The sequence below is a fragment of the Panthera pardus genome, unplaced genomic scaffold (genome assembly GCF_024362965.1).
Source record: "Panthera pardus isolate Hobbes unplaced genomic scaffold, ASM2436296v1 HiC_scaffold_13, whole genome shotgun sequence".
Taxonomy (NCBI): domain Eukaryota; kingdom Metazoa; phylum Chordata; class Mammalia; order Carnivora; family Felidae; genus Panthera; species Panthera pardus.
In genome coordinates, this window is record NW_026526688.1 from 197,527,307 (window position 1) to 197,541,380 (window position 14,074).

The following is a 14,074-nucleotide window of genomic DNA, read 5'->3' on the forward strand; positions in this document are numbered from 1 at the left end:
GAAAGCAATATCCCAACCCCCAGTTTACTGATGAGGACACAGAAGGGCAGAGAGGTCACGAACCGCGACGTCTCCCTGCATCTAGCAAACTCCAACCCCACAGTGCAGGGTTCAGCCAAAACGTACTTTAAATAAGGTACCTGCTATTTAACCAACCGAACACCTGTCTGCCTAACTACAGTTTTCCCTTTGCAGCCGGCAAAGCTGGTGCCACATAAGTTCAAGCAGTCTCAGGGGCGCAGATATACCTGCTGATGAGTTGGGAAGTGAAAGGGAAAAAAAAAAATCTGTAGCGATACAGAGAAAACATAGTCCTGTAAGAGAGAGGAAGCACGGATTGCAAGGATACACAAATTTGCATGGGAGCAGGGACTTCTGGGTGGGAACCATTGATTTTAGAGTATGGATGTAAATTATTATCATATTCCGCAAGATGTTGCCATTGGGGGAAATGGGGTGAAGTGCGTACGGGATCTCTCTGTAGCATTTCCTACATGTGCGTGAGGCCTACCATTATCTCTGAGGGAAAGTTTAATTTCAAAGAAAGTGGCTGTTAAAGGTGTCCCGCAGATCGAGGGTGTTATTTTCTTCCAAACAGCTTTCACAGGTATTATTTCATGAGAACCTTAATCAACCCACCCGATTTCTGTCGGGGGTTACCCATTTTACAGGTGGGAAAACCAAGCTTCAGAGAAGGGGCTTCACTTGCTGAGGGTAACGGAGCTCATAGATGGCAGAATGAGGATTCAAATCCGGTTTATTTAAAACTAAGTGAAATCTAAGGGAGGCTCATGAAGGGCTATTTTTATAAATTTTTTATGTTTTACTTATTTTTGAGAGACAGAGAGAGCGCAGTTGGGGGAGAGACAGAGAAGGGGGACAGAGAATCTGAAGCGGGCTCCACGCTGACGGCAGAGAGCCCGATGCGGAGCTCAAACTCATGAACTGTGAGATCATGACCTGAGCTGAAGTGGGACGCTTCACTGAGCGACCCAGGTGTCCCAGAGCTATTTTTAAAGTAAAATTTATTATCTTCAAATGCACACTGAGCACCTGTTGTGCACAGGAAAGGATGTGGGGATGCTTATTCATGCCATGCAGTTGGTGGCCACGTTTTGTTGGCTGTCTCCAAAACAGAACACAGCAGAACTTACAGGAGCCGAAAGATGCCTCGGAGAGTCAGGGTGGTGCGTGGGGAGGGGACCAAGTCCCCACCCTGCTCTTCCATTTTGTGACTGTGTAGATCTCTCTCTGTCTTCGTAAGTCTCATTTAGGAGACCCCCACTGCCATCACCCAAAGCCCGATGCTTTCATTTTACGGGTAAAGGGGACAAATAACTTGGGGAATCTTCTCAACATAGACATTTCTATGCCCAAAGACTTTGTTGTGCACTGAAAAGACGCCTAAAATTACCTGGGTTCTTGACTTAAAAACCGTTTTGGGGCGGGGTCACCTGGGTGGCTCAGGCAGTTAAGCGTCCAAGTTCAGCTCAGAGCATGAACTCACAGTTCTTGAGTTCGGGTCCCGCCTCAGGCTCTGTGCCGACAGCTCAGAGCCTGGAGTTTGCTTCCAATTCTGTGTCTCCCTCTCTCTCTGCCCCTCCCCTGCTCACACTCTGTCTCTCTCTCTTTCTCTCTCTCTCTCTCTCAAAAATCCATTTTTTAATATTACCAATTCCAAAACCTAGCTTTCCTAAAGCCTCAAATTTCCATCTATAGAGTATATTGTTATATTTATAAACTGAGCAATTTTATCGAAACTGAAGGACACACTCAATAGGTTAAGGAATCTTAGACAATAAGACTTATCTACAAACTCAGTTAAATTTCCTTAAATATTTGAAATACCTTTATCCATCTAACTTTAAACCCTAATGAGCGACACTTTCTTTAACAACTTTTATAAATCTAATAAGGTAAATCTATAAATCTAGAAAAATTCAAGGGCTCTTCAACAGTTAAAACTCTTTATAAATGGAGTCGAACACAGCTTGGCTCTTGTAACTTAAAATCACAAGTCTAAAGTCAATTGCACATTTCAAAGCCACATGGCCAGTAGGTCAGTATTGCTAAAATGACAGTCTCTTAAACATCAAAGTCAGAAATTAGTCTCAATTTAACCCAAATAATTAATACTATGGGTGTCTGTTCTACTTTATTACTTCTGATCGTATCTCTTTAGCTTCCCACTTGCCCCATTAAAAGAGGTAGGTAGGGGGCACCTGGGAGGCTCAGGGAGTTAAACACCAGACTCTTGATCTCAGCTCAGGTCATGATTTCATAGTTCATGAGATTAAGGCTCATGTTGGACTCTGCTAACAGCACGGAGCCTGCTTGTCTGTCTCCCTCTCTGCCCCTCCCCTACTCATGCTCGCTCGCGCCCGCACTCTCTCTGTCTCTGAAAATAAATAATTTAAAAAATGGGGGGGCGAGGTAGTATGCAGATGTATCACCCCCAAGGGGCTGATGAAACAGGTTACAAGATGTGGACCTCAGTCCACTTGCTTGCTGCTTGGCGGTCTGAGAGCAGGATGCAGATCTGAGTGCTATGTGCTCCTGGGCTCATCACTATCACTCTAGATCAACAGGGTCCATCTGGGGCTGGTGTTGCCGCCCCAACCTCCTGGCATTGCTTCAGGACCAGTCTCTTGCCGGCAGACCTGGCAGACAGAATATGCCTGTCAACCCGTGTCCTTCATCGCCCCCCTCTATGTGACTTTGACCACATCCGAACAGCTCAGTGCCCAGTGAGCACCTCACATTGTCATCCTTGTCACTAGCAATCCTTACAATAACCCTCTAAGATGAATGCTTTTGTGGCCATTTCACAGATGAGAAAAATGAGGCTCAGGGGGGCGAACTGATGTAATCGTCAGCGTCCATGAAAGGCTTGCTGGTTCTTCTGAAGGAAGAATGGCCCACGTTAGCACACTGTGTGTTGAGTTCTTGCCCCATCATTCATTCCATGGTTTTCCTTTCTCGGTCTCCTCTCCCAGAAGCATCCATTCTCTGACACGTGGCTTCCTGGGATCCCTCCGTACCCTAACTTCATACGTAAGACTCTTGATGCTTCCTCAAAGCAAAACGCTAAGAGCTTTGCAATCAAGGTAATAATAGCAGGTCTGACTGTGCTAATGAAACTCGACACGAAAAACCAAATGTCAGGAGAAATGGGGACGTTATTTAAATTCTTCGAAAATAAGAAGCTTGCTTATTGGTGTCCTTTCTGTCACCACCTTTCATATTGCCTCGTAACTTCTTTTGTTGCTTAGAAAATTATGAGAAAAATAACCTGGCGGTTGCTTTACAGAACAGTGATGAATATCGCACTGGACCATGGGCTGTTAATTTGGCAATGAAAGTGCAGTCAAAGGTTTTTAAGGGCTCAGAATGATTTTATCTGGACCATTATGAACTGTATTTTATGTAACACCGTATTTCTCTTCCTTGCAGACAGATAAGCTTAAAGGACTTGCATGAGGTAAGTCCTGAGATTCAAAAAAGGGAATTTCTGTGCTTTAACGTCTGTGACAGGCAAGATACTATTTGATTCGGAGACTTTATCACTTCATTTTCATAATAGCTATGCTCAAGATGTATTATGATCCCTACGTTGAAGGTGAGAAAACTAAAACAAAACAAGTTAAGATCCAGATCTGAGACCAAGGTCCTATTATGCTACCTGAATAGACCAGTGTTCACTGGTACCATGAAGACAAGAGCATCCCAGTTTCCATGGAAGACATAAAGCCTCCATCAAAGGCTTCCAGTCTCCAGCTTTATAGAACTAAGATGTTGGAAATTGTACTATATGTCACCATTTTCTCTTCACAGGAAAGACAGGATGGCCTGGTACAAAAAAAAAAAAAAAAAAAAAATATATATATATATATATATATATATATATATACACACACACATATATATGAGATACAGACCCACACAGACCTGGGTTTGAATACGGCTGTGTCACATACCACTTTTGTGGCCTTGGGCAAGTCCCACACACACACACAACCCCACCCCTCTTTCTGTTTTCTTAGCCACAAAATAGAGATGGTTACCCTTCTTGACAAAGTTGTCAAAAAGCTAAAGCAGGTCAAAGCAAGGGCATAAATGACCAAGTGAACAGTAGAGGCTCAGTAAATGGCATGAAAGTCAGGTAACATGGAGCTGCCTTTGAGCCCCTCCACACTCACTTCCCTAACCCCCAACAAGGAAGTTCCCTAACAAGGGATGGGTCCGCCATGACTGATGGGAAGTCTCTGTCCAGCAATCACAGTGGTCTCACCTCATTCTCACTGGCTTCCTGAGGAACATGGTCCTTGTCTTAGTGTTTGACCTATGCTCTTATATCTAGACTGCAGAGGTTAATTTATTTTCTTTCTTTTGTTCTGTCTGTCCTTGTGTCTTTTCTTATTTGGCTTTATGAGAATGCTAGAATCAAAAGTCACACTTCTCACTTGTCACTCACCAAGACACTTACCACCTCTCATCCGTAAGATAATCCTGGCAAGGAAGACAGCACATAACTGCTGAAAGAGAAGGACAGCCCTAGTTCCAATCAGGACTCCATCCGGCTCCCCCTGTTCTGGGAGTTGTTGGATTTTCCCAAGTGGTATGGCGCTCTGCCCCTGGGCACTCTCCGACTCCACCCCTTTCTTCCTGTGGGTCTACTTCATGCATCACAAGTAGCAGATGGCTGCCACCCAAAATGACCTAGAGTCCATAACTCATTGGTCAGCCTGTGAGGACAATAGGCCTTCCAATCACTAACAAGCCAGGAGGAAGTGGAGAGGTCAGCTTTAGACAGCAGGGGTCATGCAGGATAGTTTGATTTTCTTTGCAACTTTGGTTGGCATTCTGCTAGAAGTGGATATCATCTAAAGAACAACAAGGCCTAGTGGAAAAACACATTCTTCCTCCTTATCTTTTGCCAAGACACTTCCCCATTGTCTGGGCTGAGGGTCAAGACCATTTCTCCACCACAAAAGCCACCCCACAGCAGGCAGAAGACGGGACCAGCCCCTGAAAGTCCAGATCTAATCCCCACACTATGACTCTGCCTTAAGAAATGCAGACATACCTCTTAGCTAAAGTAGTTAAAAAAAAAAAAAAGGAGGAGGAGGAGGAGGAAGGAAAGAAAGGAAAGGCAGGTGAAGGGAGGGAAATAAGGAGGTATCACTTTTTAAGTTAATATGCTTATTTCCTAACAAAAGTTAAAGTACAGAAACTAGAGGTTTTATCCCACTTTTCTAATTATATCTGATTGTAACTCCAGAGCCCTCAAGAAAAAGTTGGCTGGATCTCAATTTTAAAAGTCACCTGCTGTCCCAGATGGATGGCTTCTGAGCCGTGTTTACAGCTCTGCTCCCTCAGCAACTTTGACAGGCCTGAGAACAACAGCCTCCAGAGCACTTTGAGCTGCCAGGTCCAAAGTCCTGGGGAAGACTCAGTGGGAGACTTTCAAACCACTCGTTAGAATGGATTCACTACCCTTTTCACTTAGCCTAGAGATTTGCCTTGATTTGCTGCCCATGGTGAAAGTATGTCCTCTTTCCAGAACCCAAGGGGACCCCGAGGTCTTCGAAGCAAAAGAGTGTGTCTGTTGCCTAGTCTCAGACAAGACATTCGGGGCCTCTCTAAGCTATTTGTTGCTAAAGCCTTCTTGTCTGTGAAGCCAATGTAAGAAGACCTGGAATCCAAGGTCAGCTCACACACACACACACACACACACACACACCTGCATGTAGATACATCATAAGCCCAGTTTCTAGCCTGAACTTTCCATGTAACGTGGAGATATACTTACAGTATAATCCTATTTCATAGTTTACATAAATACTTGCAATGCATATATATATATTGCAATATATATAAATATATAATATATAAAAAATGCATATATAATAAGTGAGTATTCACCAAACTTTACTTAACGGTTCTCACTTCGGTGGGCATGTAGATTGTTTCCAGGGTTTTGACCCTGTAAGCAATGGTTCACTGGCCATCTTTGTGCACGGAACTTGGCCCAGATTTCAGGTGTCTTCTTAGGAGCAAAGTGTCTTCCGTGGAATTGTTGGGATGAGAGTGAGAGCATTCCTAAGGTTCTTGACAGCAATGGTTCAATTGCTTTCATTAGAGTCAAAGCAATTTACGGTCTCATCAGCAGATTGCATATTTATTTGCCTCTTGTATCACACAGAGAGCATAACATTTTGATTTTTGCCTAGTCTTTTGGAGAATTATTTAGAGGCTTTAAAAAAAATCTATCCTTATAACAAAAATGTTGCCCAAATTCTACTAAGCAATTGCTCCAAAACACACAGTTTAATGTAAAATTCTCCATCACCAAGAGTCACTCAACACTATCATTTTCTTTTTATTCAATCCAGGTCCTCGGAACAGAGAGAGGTGAGCTGTTTACATTTGTTTTCATACCCTGATATCATTAGGTCAAGTTCCATTTCCAGATTTATAGCATTAGTCAGTTTTCAAAAGGCTTGTTTCCGAGCCTGGGATGGATGAACCCCAGCGTGTGTGCGTGATGGTGTGATCCAGTTGTGCTGAGGATCTCTTACCTACCCAAGAGCCCTCTGGTTGAAACAAGGTGATTTAAATTGGGGGAGGGGGCGAGCTAAAGGTCCTTCTCCTGCCACAGGCAACTGACAAGAAGGAGGCACCCTGTCAGCCCCTGCCACTTTATTATTATTTTTTTAATGTTTATGTACTTATTTTTGAGAGAAAGAGATAGTGAGCAGCAGAAGGGCAGGGAGAGAGGGAGACAGAATCCCAAGCAGGCTCCACGCTACCAGCGCAGAGACACAGGACTCGAACCCACGAACCACGAGATCATGACCTCAGCAGGAACCAAGAGTCAGACACTTAACCGACTGAGCCACCCAGGCGCCCCAGCCCCTGCCACTTTAGAAAGACGTGGCCGGCCCACTCACTGCTCCATGGAAGCTCTTAGTCTCTGCAGCTTTGATGTCACCCTTGCACACACACGCATGCCCTCATTGGAATGCACGTGCACATACAAGTGTGCACATCGTTGGTGCCATTGTGCAACACAATCTAACACTCACTCAGTAGCTGGCAAGATACTAAGCAGTAGTAAGTTCACGCTCACCTTTTATTTGTTTTTATTTTTTAATGTTTATTTATTTTTGAGAGAGAGAGAGAGAGAGACAAAGTGTGAGCAGGGGAGGGGAACAGAGAGAGGGAGACACAGAACCTGAAGCAGGCTCCAGCCATGCGGGGCTCGAATCCATGAACCATGAGGTCATGACCTGAGCCAAAGTTGGATGCTTAACCGACTGAGCCATCCAGGTACCCCAAGGATAGTGTTATTTCTTTCTTTCTTTTTTTTTTTAATTTTTTTTAATGATTTTATTTATTTTTGAGACAGAGACAGAGCATGAACGGGGTTGGAGCAGAGAGAGGGGGAGACAGAATCTGAAGCGGGCTCCAGACTCTGAGCTGTCAGCACAGAGCCCGACGCGGGGCTTAAACTCACCGAGTGTGAGATCATGACCTGAGCTGAAGTCAGATGCTCAACCAGCTGAGCCACCCAGGCGCCCCTCATGCTCACCTTTTAAATACCATTCACCATTCACTTTGAATGATGAACTACGTCCAAAGCCGAAGGGCCTGAACCATGGCCAAAGACTGAAGACAGGCAGCATAGTTCCACAAAGCAATACTGGGTTAGGATTTCAGAGGCTGCCACCAACTCACTGTGTGGTTTGGGCCACGTCATGTTGCCTCTGTGGGTCTCAAGGATGCTTTTCTTTATGCCAAAGGAGTTAGTTTCGAGCAAGGCCTAACTAGGCTCTGTAGATTCCCAAGGGTCCCTGACGGAGGAATGGGAGTTGGTTGGTGATTCTAAATAATGTTAAGAACTACAGGAAACTGTGCTGCTTTCCACACTAAAGCTCAACACCCTCACATTAAAATGTTCGATATTGTTGCCTTGGACTTCCATGATTATCAGTGCAGTGAGGTCACGTCATTCAGCTCATGGGGAGCAATGATGTCACGTTGTTCAGCTCATGAGGGGCATGTGCTCTGGAGGGCTGCTGATGACATTGCCATGAAAGGATTTTATGGGATGGGTGACTAGTAGACCAGTCATCAACCCCCATAACATTGCAAGTAATCACAGACCTTCAACCAGAGGTGTCCAGTCTGTGACCGACCTTGGACTAAACACAGAGCAACGACCAGAATTAAGACACATCAGTGTTGATATGCTTCCTTAACTTTATTGCTCAGGACAGCCCCTGGGAGAGTGTTTTATGGCCTTTCACCTCCTAGTATTATTACATGCCCTCAGTGATTCTGGATGGCTGGTTAAAATCTATTCATGATGAAAAGGAAATAAATAGTGGGAACACCCACGGCATATGTAATTCCTAAAGAACTCCAGTTCCTTATGGCTGGCAGAACTTCTCAAAACGGAAAGATCAAAGGAGAAAAATTACAAAAACATATTCCTGCTGGTTGCCGGGTAGGAACTACTGGTCTACATCAGAATTCTGGGAGCTCTCCTGCCCTTTCACACAAGAGGTGAGGGGATTCAGGAGTGCTCGGGCCAGCACTGGGCCACCCCATAGCCTACATTGCTCAGGACAGTTCTTAGGTTTAACTTCGTGATTTACGTTCCCATGTAAGTTTTCATTTGAATGCAGAATTCAACTTCAGTTCACTTCTACGTCAAGCCCTTCCAATACCAAATACCTCCCGATGTAATATTCTGTGTTTCGGGAAGCCCAGTGATGAATTCCAAATTCAGTAATCTTGATATTTGAATATTCACTAAGTTTTTATACCTTCAGGGAGAAGCTACTCCCAGGAGCCAGGGGTGTTACAGAATATGTTAAGTTATAGTTTCTGTTGACCACCGACAGCCCGCTCCTACTAATCAGAGATCACTCAGATAAAATTACAGAAGTTCCAGTAGGTCCCCAATCATTTTCCTTTTACAACCTGACTACGTCATGTGACTTCTTCATGCAGTCCCTCATTGCCAGATGAAGCCTGAATCGATTCACCTGTCACAAAATCAAAGTACTCAAGAGACTCCTCTTGCCATCACCAGGTAAGGAGCCAGGAATTCCTTGTTGGGCTTCAGCGTGGCGGTCAGGCCAGGTGTCGTCCTGGGTAATGACTCACCAAGGTGTCCTGAGACATGGGGATTCTTTGGTCTCTGCTAATGAAGCCCAGCGATGGCCCCAAGGGAAACCTGCAAGTCACAACCATTATGGAAGCAAATGGCACTATGCTTCCTGCAATTTGTAAGTGATTCATTGTGAGAGAAGTTTGGGAGATTTGAAGGCTTGGATGTTAACTAGACAGGATTAACTGAACGGATGCAAAACAATCTGGGGGAAAAATTGGCCATTTCTAATTATACCCAGTTGATGACCACACATAAACTTACAGCTACTTTTGAACAAACCTTTAGAGATGGTTTGGGCGTTGAAAATGCCATTATCTGATTTAACACTTGCCTGATCAGGTTATTGTGACAACTGCTGTCCCAACTGAAGCGAAGGCTCAGGCCAGTGATTCACTGCCCAAGGTCACTGTAACTGTAAATTAGTGGTGGCTTCAGTAAAACAAACTCCAGGGCCTCCAAAATAACTGCTTCTAAGTTCCTCCATGATCCCAGACTGGCCGGGTGGCCCCAGCCTCAGTTCATGCCAGCCTCCCACCATCTCAATCCTTGTTGTCACTTAATGCAGGACATTTGCACGTGCTATTCCCCTGTCTATACCACTTCTTCCCTCTTCCCACCCTCTCGCTACTTGGAAAACCCCTCTTCATCCAGCAGATCCCAGTTTGAAGCCACACTGAATTTAGGAGATAGTTCTGACCCACTCCCCAGAGGCAATAAATGAGACCCAGAGAGGTGGAGTTCCTTACCACTAAAGTCAAGTCCAGCTTCAAAACCCAAACACTTTCCAGTAGTCCATGCTTCCTATAATGGCTTGATTCTGAGAATGCAGTCCATGAATGCTGACTTTTCCCAGACCTGTTGCAAGTGCCCAACGAATGTCAACTCTCATTGCCATTGCCAGGCCTGCATATCAGGGGCATGATCTCCATCCCCATTACCCCCCTTCCTTCTCTTGCATATTGTTGTTTTAATCGTCTTTTATTACATTTTTATAATCCTCTTTCTCTTACAGATTTCCTTATAATAATCCACAGTTTTCTCACTTAGCTCACATTTCAAGAAGGAACAAAATAATTTCTATTCTCCTCTTGCTTGCTATGACTCACTCTTCTTCAACTGGTAAACAATTTCTGTAGACTATTAGCTCCAACCTATCATTTTCTAGAGTGACCGTAGTTACAAGGAAAGTCTGAATTCACGGCTCCCAAAAGCAAAGAATCATGATATGTGCTCGTTGAAATACAATGGAAAGAACTTGTATGGGTCAATTTGTTCCATATCTGTTGCCTGTCTTGAGAAAAGAGAGAAAGAACCAGCCTCCTATTACCTTACAAAACAGAAACTCATGTAGCACAGCCGGTGAAATATAAAGTGCTTTGTAAACGTGACTTAGTCCATTGTGACTGGCCTTGCCTTTGCGTGGAATTTTACCCACCACGGGAAACACTAACATGCTGTCAATTCTAACATTTCCTTTAGCTCACCACTCGTGATGAAAAACCAAAGTGCACAAAACAGAGGTAAGAGCGCCTTATGCAAGAATTATGAAACAAACAGGTAAGCCATCACACTACGATGTTCCGGCACTGTGACTTTGCTTTTGTGAGACTCACCGTCGTTGAGCTGACGTCTGTAGGTGTAATTAGCTCATTTTCACTGATAGATAGTATTCCATTAGGTCAATATAACGATTTTTGTCCATAATTAAATCCAAAAAATTCTAGATGCATTTTCCAAAGTAGACATTGGCGTCACCAACAGCTTATGAGTCCTCCTCATTCCCCATCATCTCCAACGGTTGTTTTTGACAAACTTTTAGTTCTTGCCAATTCTTTGGGTGAAACACAATAGATTTATCTTAAGTCTGTCAAATTAAGAACATCAAACTGACTTCTCTTACTGGTTGTAAAGATAAAACTCAACAGGATGCCTGTCTGCAGAGATGTCTACAGCAACATATGAATATAGTGTTGTATTCCTACTGGTGGTGGGTTTTGATATCGTTAGTGTTATTTTGTTCAAACAAATCTAGTGTGTTCTTTTGCATTTCTTTCTTCAACCCATATGCTATGGAGATTCTGTGTTCAGGTCTAATTCTGCACTCTCTTTCTGTTGAGCCACAAGAGGGCTTAGAGCTGGAGAAAGCAGATTCCCCTTGAGATAGAGTAGAATGACAGAGGGTTCCAATGACCTGAGTCCCCATTCTGCCTCTCTCCCTGCAATAACATCATCTTGAGCAAGTTCATTCTTAGATCCTCCCCCTCCCCCATGCATAACAATAATATTAACTCACAGGATTATCCACACACACACAGTCATGTGACACATAGTAGGCAAGTGACGCACCTTAATATCCTTCCTTCTCCAGGGATGCCCTACCCAACTGACCCATTAGACCTAGGAGTTTCCTCCCTCACCTCTATCATGTCCTTACTCATCTTCTGCCTTATACTGTCTGGGCCTTAGATTGGAAAACCAATCTGGAAAGCTTATTTCCCCTGATGTGCCTCTTGCTAATACAAGTCTCCCAAGGGAAGAGACTTCCCTTTTCTTTTTTTCTTAACATAATTTATTGTCAAGCTAGGTAACATACAGTGTATACAGTGTGCTCTTAGTTTTGAGGGTAGATTCCCATGATTCACTGCTTACATGCCACACCCAGTGCTCATTCCAACAAGTGCCCTCCTTCCTTTTTTTAAAGGAAGGCAGTCCAAAGTAGCTGCGATTAATGGGACAGGCTCAATCCCCAAGAATGAGGGGACAAAATGACAAAAACAGTAGTCCTGGAGGCCAGAGCTAGATCAGGATTGTGAAGATATGCTGCAGGGATAGGAAGCAGAATCAAGCTTAGAGAGAATTCCAGTCTTCATTTGAAAGACAAAATCATGCACAGATGGAAAATGAAGAGTGATATAAGAGTGGAATAGCAGTGTTAGTGATGTGGATGTGGATGGCCTTCACAGACATGGGTCCAGTCAAGCATCCCAGGACTGGGTGTATTTCATCTATACTGGGATCTTGCAAACTGTCCTCCACTCATGTTAGAGAAACAGTTGCTTAAGGAAGCAGCCCAGAATGGACGAGGAGAATGTTGGGGCCTCCAGAGCCTTAAAACACCATCAATTCCTCTTTCAGTCATCAAACATCCATGAAGCACATGGTTTATACACAAAACTGGGCTGGGCCCTATGAATACAGAACAGAGACAGCTCTGCCCTTCAGTTAACCAGTACTTTTGCACCTGCGATGCTCCTGCATCAGTTTACTGGCAGGTGTTCATTCTACTGAGTGAAAAGTCATTTCTGGATCACCAGGGCTCAGGAGAAATTAGCTGCACTCAGAACCACACAATCCCGGCACTCATGTTTTCAGTCTAGAGGGTTCTATGAAGCTTACTGGTCTTAATTTGAATGCCTCAGCCAAGGGACATAGCACTCTTCATGTAGAATAAGTGAAATCTAGACCTCCATCACTGTAGACATTATCATCCTTATTTTATAAATGAGAAAGGAATTTGGGAAATACTTATTCTTAAGAGTTCAGCTACTCCTTGATAAACAGACTTGGCTCAATTCTCTGATAAGTGATTTCAAGCTAAGCTATTAGGAGTCTGATAATTCTGCACCCAACAATTCCAAAATGGGGGATTCCACACCACCGGACGATTCCTGACACCTACAGGTTGGGTGTCTACAGTTGGGTGACCTACAGTTCAACTCTCTTCTGACACTACATGGAGTCCACAGATTCCACATGTTAAGGGTTCAATCCCGCAAGATTGCACCCCTCCCCCGCCACAAGCCTGTGTCAGCCAATCATATGGCCATTCTGACCAACCAGCTATAGAGCCAAGGTTCCAACAAACCCTTCCCTAGGTTCAATTAATTTGCTAGAGTGGTTCACAGAACTCTCGGCAACATTGTACTTGCTGGATTACCAGTTTATTATAAAAGAATACAAATAGGCCACAGCCAGATAGAAGAGTTTCATAGGGCATTGTCCTGAACAAAGGAGCTTCTGTCCTCATGGAGTTTGGGGCACTGTATGATGGCACATGGAACTGTTCTGGATCACCAACCCAGAAGCTCTCTGAACTGCATCCTTTGGGGCTTTTTAGAGGTTTCATTACATAGGCGCAATTGATGAAATCATCGGCCACTGGTGACTGATTCAATAAGCAGTAGCTTGTGTTATTTATTTTGAGTGACCGGTACAGGTCAGACACTGTGCTAACAGTTTTATATACAGAAGAATTTTGAAATGTTAGTATTATTGGTAACAGTGTGATTCTACAACCCATGCTTATGAGGCTACACTGCCTCAAATTTTATTGGCCACCTACATAGTGTCCTCCCCAAAGTTCTATTTACTCTGTGTCATCTGTTCATTAATGTGACCCTCTGTTCTCCAAATAGGCGAGCCCTATTTCGTGGGGCTATAAAACTCAAATGCAGTTTTATGTGAAAATATATAATGTACGTATATGTATGTACATATGTATATGTATGTATGTGTACATATATACATATATATGTGTATGTGTGTATATATATAATATATTAATATTATGTTATTATTATTAATAGGTATATTATAATAATATAATATGTATAATAATGTATATTATATATGTATTAATGTGTATATTATATATGTATATATAATATGTAATATATTATATATAATATATAATATATATAATGGTATATAATAATACATGTATAATATCCAAAGATTAGCTGCCATTATTTAGAACAAAATGAGTTAAATCGTTGCCCTGGATTCTACGCTCAGAATTTCATTCACTCATTAAACAAAGATCCAAAGGGCCTTCAGGGGAAAACGGCAAAGGCAAAGTTGTTCTGTTTGTTGTTTTGTTTTATTTAGCTC

General features: G+C 43.3%; 1 protein-coding gene across 1 annotated transcript in view; it reads left to right on the plus strand.

Moving 5' to 3' along the window:
* Positions 1-14,074, plus strand: part of CLNK (cytokine dependent hematopoietic cell linker) — a 165,628-nt gene that overhangs the window by 128,761 nt on the left and 22,793 nt on the right. The window contains exons 12-15 of the mRNA XM_019453524.2: positions 3,454-3,481; positions 6,396-6,414; positions 9,022-9,103; positions 10,664-10,704. Coding sequence (XP_019309069.2) covers positions 3,454-3,481; positions 6,396-6,414; positions 9,022-9,103; positions 10,664-10,704 — 170 coding nt within the window. The remainder of the gene's footprint in view (positions 1-3,453; positions 3,482-6,395; positions 6,415-9,021; positions 9,104-10,663; positions 10,705-14,074) is intronic.